At 35.8% G+C, this 9,790-nt stretch overlaps 1 protein-coding gene across 1 annotated transcript; it reads right to left on the reverse strand.

Annotated features, from left to right (window-relative positions):
- Positions 1 to 138: 138 nt before the first annotated feature.
- Positions 139 to 8,247, reverse strand: LOC138330114 (uncharacterized). The gene is made up of 4 exons (XM_069277486.1): positions 7,944 to 8,247; positions 6,624 to 6,777; positions 4,807 to 4,971; positions 139 to 4,174 (listed from the first exon to the last, which is right to left on the reverse strand). Exons 1-4 carry the CDS (start codon positions 8,005 to 8,007, stop codon positions 4,024 to 4,026), a joined length of 534 nt encoding a protein of 177 aa, XP_069133587.1. The 5' UTR covers positions 8,008 to 8,247; the 3' UTR covers positions 139 to 4,023.
- Positions 8,248 to 9,790: the final 1,543 nt, after the last annotated feature.

Consider the following 9,790-nt stretch of genomic DNA (forward strand, 5'->3'; position numbering starts at 1 on the left):
AGTCAGTATTTCGACATAAGCGATGCTATTCTGAACAGACAATTTTTAGAACTGTCTGTGAATGAACTAATACACTTTGTGTTTGAAATGTGTGCTTGTCTTTCACAGTATCATAATAAACACAAAACAACAACAATCTCATTGTATATTTCCTGGTTTATTGCTCGGAAAATATACGATGCAGTGATCCCATACATAGTGTACGTTTTACTTGAAAATGTTTGGCAAGTTTGGCAAGATCTTTTATTCATATTTAGGTTAAAGAGTTCACTTAACGCAGAACAGTACGTCTGCAATTTCGTCTTTGCATATTACAGAGTTAATTCCCTTTCGGATAGGAATTCATTGTAACGTCATTAGTATGTAAGCGCAACTCACATCGTTTTCTCTGAAAAGTATGACGTAACCTTCTGAAACATATGATGTCACAATCAATACATGTACATACTCGCAAGGGCGGATAACTCTGTAATATGCAAATACGGAATAATTCACAGCTAATTTGAAGTAGTTTTAACAGTTTGGAATATCTAAACTTCAAAATGTACGTGGCTTGATTTCAAATAAGAATGAACGAGTAACACATCGGTGATATACAATTCCATCATAAAATTGAATGAGGTCTGATTTAATTTCTGATTGGACGTTGAGGTCACATGTCCAATCACGTGGGTTACAGTGCAATTCAGTTTAATCCCACATTCTGGAATCGTAAGTACCAGATTGTTTCCTTTCCGGATATTTTGACAAACAATTTTGGAATTCATGAGAATTACACTATATAGCAGATTATTATTTTGTTATATCATAGGTTTGGCTATACAATACAATCCAAACGATAACGAAATACATATTAACATGCATATGTTTATACATAGGTAAATAACTGTATACATTATATTGCAATATTCGTTGTGCATAGCATATGGAAGGTGTACCAGTATAAGCTTATCAAAGGTATGGAAAGATAACCGGTATAACATATTAAAGTTATTGAAGGTGTACCAGTATAAGCTTATCAAAGGTATGGAAAGATAACCGGTATAACATATTAAAGTTATGGAAGGTGTACCGGTATAGGCTTATCAAATCAACAGTATCGAAGGTGTACATGTACATATATAGGTTTATCAAAGCAACAGTATGAAGGGTGAACTGGTATAGATTTATCAAATCAAATGTATGGAAGGTGTACCGGTATAGGCTCATCAAATCAGAAGTATGGAAGGTGTACCGGTATAGTCTCATCAAATCAAATGTATGGAAGGTGTACCTGTATAGGCTCATCAAATCAACAGTATGGAAGGTGTACCGGTATAGTCTTATCAAATCAGATGTATGGCAGGTGTACCGGTATATGATAGTATGGAAGGTGTATCGGCATAGGCTTATCAAATCAGAAGTATGTAAAGTGTGCCAGTATAGTCTTATCAAATCAACAGTATGGAAGGTGTACCTGTATAGGCTCATCAAATCAAAGGTATGGAATGTGTACCGGTATAGTCTTATCAATTTAGACTTATGGAAGGTGTACCGGTATAGGCTTATCAAATCAAATACATGGAAGGTGGACCGGTATAGACTTATCAAATCAAAAGTATGGAAGGTGTACCGGTATAGGCTTTTCAAATCAACAGTATGGAAGGTGTACCGGTATAAGCTTGTCAAAAAAATATGGAAGGATTATCAAATCAAATACATAGAAGGTGTACCGGTATAGGCTTATCAAATCAAATGTATGGAACGTGAACCGGTATAGTCTGATCACATCAGAAGTATGGAAGCTGTACCGGTATAGGCTTATCATATCAAAAGTATGGAAGGTGTACCGGCATCGTGTTATCGGTATAGTGTCATCAAATCAAAAGTATGGAAGGTGTACCGCTATAGGCTTATTTAATCAACAGTATGGAAGGTGTACCGGTATAGGCTTATCAAATCAAAAGTATTGTATAGTCATATTAAATTGACAAAGTAAAAAACACAACTTTTTATAATATAAACAGAAGCTCAATAAATCACACAAAAACTTATTGAGTAGGCACAATGGATAAATATTTCTATAAAAAACTTATCAAAAATGAAACAATCGATTCAATTTAAAATTCCTAGCAAAAACCACATTTATAACAATACATACATATATAACAATATTCATATACATAACATAGATAGTGTAGTACTACAGCGTTATCGTGATAACTAGTATAAATACATTGATATATGACGGAAGAATACATACGTGATAATAATTCATAACTAATAATCACTGACAATTAATCCTTAAATATACTGTATAGTCGGTTATTTTTTCAGGCAAAAATTTTCGCGAATTAAACCCAAATTTAGAAAATTCATTTTTTAGCGAATCGAAATTTCGCGATTTAACTTGAAGTGTAATTTCACTGGTCTTAATTTCGTGAACGAGTCGATGGCCCGCGAAATCGCGAAAATACCATCCCCGCGAAAATAACCAGCTTTCGGTAACTCAGACAATCCTTCATTCATAAATTAATCATGTTTTCACTAATGGATGTTATTGTTAATATCAATATAAAAGAAATGAATAATTAGTGACGTCATTCAGTTTAGTGTGAATACAAATACTTTCAGTAATCATTAACCATCGTGATAACAAATATTCAAATACTTTGAAAACATCTGCACACTTATATGGCTTAGAATACCATTTTACTAGATTGTTCTAATATGGAAGTTTCATCAAAATGTCACTCGAATTCTAGACTATTTTGATATGAAACATCATTAATTTTGATCATTACAATCTTTTATCTTATATCATATTACAGTCGAAGTTCTCGATTCGAAAACTTCGCAATATTATTTTTCTGTCTTCTAAAATTAGAAAACATAATTGTTCGCGATTTAACTTCAAGAATATTACTTACGTTTATATTATATCAAGGATCGAATTTCGCGACCATGCAAATGTCGTGAAAATAGCATCCCCGCAAAATGAACCGGCTACAGTATATATATTTGTGATCACTGATGTTCGCTTTACTGCTATACTTCCATCAATAGCCTAATGAATGTTTAGATATTTACAGATACTTAATCGATTTAGTTGGAGTTCATTGCTCAACACTGTCAGAACAAACGTTCCTACATTGTTAATATTTCATCATCCCCGAAACATGGCGAAAACGTAAATCCCATAGGTATCATGAAAATTAGGCTTTATTGTTTGCCTACAGCTATCACGTTATCGATTATTACTGCTACAGTGCCGGCGAAAAATGGCCAATACGGTGGATATAAACACTCAATATAATCATTGTTTGATGATTTTATGACGTTTGCTATCATATTTGTGCAAACCCTTTAAAGTTATGAAGTTTGTTCTAGGTTTGGTTGTTTAAAGTCATAATAACAGCGAGTGTCGTTTTATGTCGTACCATATCTATGTAGGATGCCCAAGGTTCCAGGAGAAAAACCATCGGCCTACGGTCAGTACAGGCCCAAATACCCCTACATAACTGGCTATGGATTCCTGATGTACATAGACATTATGTGTTTTTGGGAGGAATCACAATGTACAGCATCCGATTTATAAAAGTAAGCAAACTTCTCATGGATTACATAAACCATGACGCAGGCTTGACAAACCTGATGGATGCTCACAGAGATTCTTGTTTGAATTTTGTCTTTACCTATAAGTTGTAGTACATTACATAAAACATACCACAATTTGCACTGTAAGCTATCTAGTTTTCAAACGATAAATAGTTTATCCCTGTTTTTATAATACTATATCAGATTAGGATATAATGTAAGCGTGCATGTTTTGACGATAACATTATTTCAGCGCAAATTGTGCCAATTGATACCCGTTAAACCATGGTCCCTAAAACCAGCGATATTTGACATCGGTTTTCTGAAAGCATTTGTGCAATAATTCACTATTCAAGTAATTCATAAAATGCAAATTTTGCTTCTCAAAATTTGTAACTCGCCAATATAAACATGTTTACAGCAACATATACAAACTAAATACATATCTCATGTATTGATGAGCTTTCCCTCCCACAAGTCTTCCTTCTTCGTGTCCCCTAATACTTCCTCTGGTTGAGAATGTGCTGGTTGCTTTTTGCTTTTCTTCATTAATTTTTTTTCTTGTTGCCGCCTTTTCATCACTCGTCCTTCGCAACAACTATTTAAAATAAAAATGGATATGCTTCACAGTATATCGTTCTAACTATAAAGATAGTTAAATTCAAATTCGTAGAAATTTAATGCCGTATAGCCGTATATTTACACGATTTCAGCTAAAAAAGAGAAAATCATGTTTTCAATTTTTGGATTCCAGGGTGTAATATATTTCAATCACTCCTCAACATTTCATAGATCAAATGTTCGCAATCCTAACAATGTGCCACCAAATCGCAAAAATATCATCCCCGCGAAAATATCATCCCCGTGAAAATATCATCACCGTGAAAATATCATCCCGCGAGAAAATTTCATCCCGCGAAAATGTCATCCCCGTGAAAATATTATCCCCGCGAAAATATCATCCCCGTGAAAATATCATCCCCGTGAAAATATCATCCCCACGAAAATATCATCCCCGCGAAAATATCATCCCCGTGGAAATATCATCCCCGTGAAAATAACCAACTATACGGTATTTGTAAAATAAAATTCACATGAGAATCAATTACACTGGAAATAAAGCAATATTATGTATATATATACCCATACATTCCATTAAACAAACCAAACTGACTTAAAATAATAGCAGAATGAGTTAGGCGTAATATAAGAGTTTAAAAGCAATGTTACCAGAAACTTTCCTCCACTTCATAGTACTTTTTCTGTGTAAAATTCATACACTCTCCAATACATGGTACCTTGTCTTTCAAACACCACAAAACACTAAAGGTGAGGATTGACAAGACTAGTGCTATCCCTCCTATGGCACACAGAATGATGATCATCTGATCCCAACTGAAAAATACATAACTGTAGCATCTTCTGAACATTATTTCAGAATCATTAGTATGGAATAAATATAAGAAGTTATTTTGTTTATGGTAAGGAATGACACGACGAATACTATTTTATTTATTTATTTATTTATCTATTTATTTATTTTTATCAATTTATTTTGTATGAACACGAAACAAAGAAGACATATATTTTGTATTATTTATTTCATATTTTATTTATTTACTTGCTCATTTATTTATTTATTTAATATCTATTTATTTATTATTTATTTTATTTATTCATTTTGTAAGAGCACAGTCAAAAGTTGAGTAATATGTTATCATCAGTAAATCTGAAATATCTTTATCTATTATCACCAATGAAATATCCCATTATTATACTTCATCATTCTTATCTATTTATACTTCATCGACATCATTCGAATCAGTATCATTATGTTTCATCATCAACATCGTTTTTATCAATATACGTCATCATCAACATCATCATCAATAATGATGTGTAATCAAACAAACTACAGGTCGGATTGTGAGTTTTCCGGACTATCGGCGTCCGTATTCTCGGAAGTCTACTGTAATTTATTGATACTGATATGTGAATCTGTTTTTTAATTTAATAATCAATTATACATTGTCTTAATCCTTTGATTTAATATAATCACTCTCAAAATACCTTTGAAAATACGATTTTTTATTCATTTTTTCAAATGGAAGTAAGAGAAAGGCGAGTGGGAAATGAGATCTGAAAGGAACAAATGTTTGCTGGTTTGTTTATATTTGTTACCATGAATGTTGTTTGTCATTATAAGGAGATATGGAAGTATGAGGTCACTATATAACGACACCAAACCATTTTTACAGTGATCTTTTAATGTCCCCTCTTCTTTGAAAGACACTTTATATTTCTTTCCTTCTTATGACCTTTATATTTCTCCTATTTCGATAACTCTTGAAACTTCCTTGAAAGGACCTCTTAGATCCCCCCTTCATTATCATGACCTTCACTTCTCCTCCTAAAATGACCCAATACATGTACAATGTATATGTATTTTCTTACAATGGTTCTGTACATCTCTCTCCTAAATATGACCCTTTTGCCCTATCATCCTACTTATAATGTTCCGTTTACCCTCTCACCCTTCTTATAATGACCCCTTACCTCTCACTCTCCTTATTTTAATCCTAATCCTTCACCATCCTCATAATGATCCCTAACGTTTCACCCTACTTATAATGACCTTAACTCCCTCCCTACATATGTACTTATAATGGCCTCTAACCTCTGAATCTTCTTACATTGACCCCTAACCTCTGACCCTCTTATAATCACCCCTAACCTCGCATCCTCCTTATAATGACCCCTAACTTCTTACTCTCCTTATAATGACCCCTAACCTCTGACTCTCCTTATAATGACCCCCAACCTCTCATCCTCTTTATAATGACCCCTAATCTCTGACCTCCTTATAATGACCCCTAACCTCTGATCCTACTTATAATGACCCTTAACCTTTCATCCTCTTTATAATAACCCCTTACCTCTGATCCTCCTTATAATGACCCCTCACATCTGACCCTCCTTATAATGACCCCTAACCTTTGACCCTCCTTATAATGACCCCTAACCTCCTTCGTTATAATTTTTCTTACCTGTCCTTCCCCTTACAACACCTTTTCACGTTATCCACCGTACAACAGGATGTGGTACCATCGGCGACCCTTTCGTCAGTCTGACAGTCAAGGTAGTTCCCAACAGCATTGATGTCCAGGCTCGGGTCTATTACACAATTCGGATCTGTTTTCTCTGGAATAAAAATATATTACTGTGATTTGTTATGCATTATGTACAGCAAACTACAGAAATCGATTGTTGAACATAAGGTTTGTGTTATTGTAAGTGCCCATCAATACTAGTCTGTATTTATGAGTAATAAAACTAAGTAATTTGTAAATGTTAGTGATCGCCATGACAACACGAAATGGACAAGTATAACAATCAATATCCATATTTTCATAATCAAATAACTTGAATTATTCCTGATAAAATATTGAAGTGAAAGTACTGTCGGCTTATTTGTCTGTGTTATGTATTGGAATTTTCCCAAACTAAAGCATGAAACTACACATTAATCTGTCGGTCGGAAGGAGGAAGGGGGTAAGTAAGCAAGCAAGGGAAGCAAGCAAACAATGGATGCAAGAAAGCATGAAGAGAACAAGTAAGGGCAGAAAAAAAACAAAAACATAAAAGAAAAGAGACAAGCAAGGATATCAGCAAACAAGAAAATAAGCAAATAAGGAAACAAGCAATCAAGTAAACAAGCAAGCATAATAGCAAGCAATGCACAAAGCAAGTACTGAAGGAAGAAAGCATACAAGAAAGCAAGGGAATAAGCAAACAAGGAAACAAGCAAGCAACTAAGTAATCAATCATGCAAGAAATCAAGCATGGAAGCAAGCAAGCAAGAACTCAAGAAATGGACCAAGCAAATAATGAGGGAAGCAAGCATACAATGTACAAGAAAACAAGCAAACAAGCAAGCAAGGAAATAAGCAAACAATTAAGCAAACAAACATGTAGCAAGCTAGAAAAGAAAGGATGGGAAGGTATAACTCGTGCGTGTGTCTTTGCATGTCATCACCTTCTTTCAAAGTGCAGAATGGTTCGTCCAGGAACATCACCCTTCCCTCGGGAGTGTGTAAGTACATTTGTAACTTATTGTGCGTCACTACGTCCGTCTGGTGAAATAAGACTTACCATGTACCATCAACTCTCCTTAGGATGATTACAACACTCCACACAAACATCCCATCTTGGGACTTTGATGACTTTCTAAAGCATCGTTCCTAGATATCTCCTCAAGAGTGTATATAAAATTATCGTACACTATCAACTATCCCGGGGGTTAAATTAGATACATGTTATACCATTACCAGTCCCCGGGAGCTGGGACTGTTTACACGAATACCTACCTGCAGCATAGCCAGCTCCTAAAAGGGTCAGCTGGATGACCACAGAGATCCAAAGTCTGTCCATTTCTTGTCAGGAAGCCACGGACATGTTACAGACATAGATTCACTATATAAAATACAAGCCGCGTTACATAAGCCCAGGTTTATGGGGGCTTGTGATCGATAGGCAGTGTTTAGTGAGTGGGGTAAGTCAATACATTGATTGGTATCGGGGCGCTCGTCCTCGCTATCTTGAGTGCTGCCTCTGTATTGATCAAGTCTGCTACTCACTGTTCAGTGGTATCCAACTCGGCTACTGTTCGCCTAATAACTTCATTTGATGCTTTCAATCACATGTAATCATAGATAATTTGGGCTGCATCGTATATTGATTGTAAGTGTTTTCGTTGCTAGTTTCAGTTTGCGCTCCGTTTTTTTTTTCTCACAATGACTTTAATGAAATATGGTCAACAGTAAGTCTATATGTATAGTTTTCCTATGTGGGAGAAAGTTTAAATCTAAGTGAACGTAAGAACACTACCAGTATACAAGTGATAAATAATAAGAGGTTAAAAATTCCAGTCTGTCTAATCGGGACATTAAAATCCTAAAGCAGCACAAGTTCATCAGAACCTTTATGATATTTTAGTTCCTACTTCTACAGTGGCGTAGGAAGATGAAACGTAATGGGGGGGGGGGGGGGGGGGGGGGGGCAAAGGTCCTCAATATTTTGTAAACCCCCCCCCCCCCCTCCGCGGCACCTACAGGAGGAGATTAATTCAACTCCCAACCATATATGCTTTATGTACATTTTCCATATATCATTAAATTTAATCCTTGTACACATTTATAGACAGTGGGGTCGCTAAAAGGAAATTAAATAATACGCAAATTGGCCAAATTAGCGTGTGAGCTCCGAAGGCGCGAGATTTTGGTGTTTTAGGGGTCTGAGGGTGACCCCCGGGGGAAAATATTGTAATTTAGAATGACTGAGATGAGTTTTACAATGTACTTTGATGATTTTGCGAGTGCTCGAAAGCCATTCGGCAAACCTCGGCTGTAGGGTACCGGACGGCCGAGGTTTGCCGAATGCCCGAAAGCGCGATATTTTGGTGTTTGGGGGGTCCGGGGCCTCCTCCGGGAAAAAAATTATAATTTAGAATAGCTAAAATGAGTTTTGATGAATTTGCAAACGCCCGAAAGCGCGAGATTTTGGTGTTTGGGGGGTCCGGAGGTCTCCCCCGGAAAAAAAATACGATTTAGAATGGTTTAGATGAGTTTTACGATGCATATTGATGAACTTGCGAGCGCCCAAAGGCGCGAGAATTTGGTGGTAGGGGGTCCGGGGGTCTCCCCGGGAAAAAAATACGATTTAGAATGGCTGAGATGAATTTTACGATATATTTTGATGATTATACAAAAATGAATAATTTCCTTACTAAGACAAATTGATCTTTTAAGAGACATTTTTTAAACAGTACATAGAATCCCTTGATGGACATTTTAGTCTAGTTTGTGTATATTAATTTTTTGCTATTTAAGGTTTGACATTATGTGCTTGAACGTTTTAGGAAATGAGCCGCGCAACGGAAAATTTTCTAGAATGAAGTACGAAAAATGTGCAGGAGGACCCTTTTTTCTTTCAAATAAGCATTTTTAGAAAATTTCAGTCGTCGAAAATGGGGGGGGGGGGGGGGGGGGGGGGGGCATACTTTAAATAATAACCTTTAACAAACGAAAAACTCCTCGCTCCCACATATGGGTTGCGAGTTTTCAAAGCATTGGTGTGACTATTAGTTCTCAGGACCCGAGTGTAAATTTAAATTTATTGTTTTATCTACGGGAACTCTGGGTTTCCTCCACCTCTG

Source organism: Argopecten irradians, chromosome 8, assembly GCF_041381155.1.
Source record: "Argopecten irradians isolate NY chromosome 8, Ai_NY, whole genome shotgun sequence".
NCBI lineage: Eukaryota > Metazoa > Mollusca > Bivalvia > Pectinida > Pectinidae > Argopecten > Argopecten irradians.

Excerpts from the sequence above, each read along its gene's own strand:
- LOC138330114 (XM_069277486.1), bottom strand. The coding sequence starts at position 8,007 with ATGGACAGACTTTGGATCTCTGTGGTCATCCAGCTGACCCTTTTAGGA. Across the intron at positions 6,778-7,943 it reads AGGAGCTGGCTATGCTGCAG|AGAAAACAGATCCGAATTGT; the intron begins GTAGGTATTCGT and ends TTTTTATTCCAG. Across the intron at positions 4,972-6,623 it reads TGTTGTAAGGGGAAGGACAG|TTGGGATCAGATGATCATCA; the intron begins GTAAGAAAAATT and ends TGTATTTTTCAG.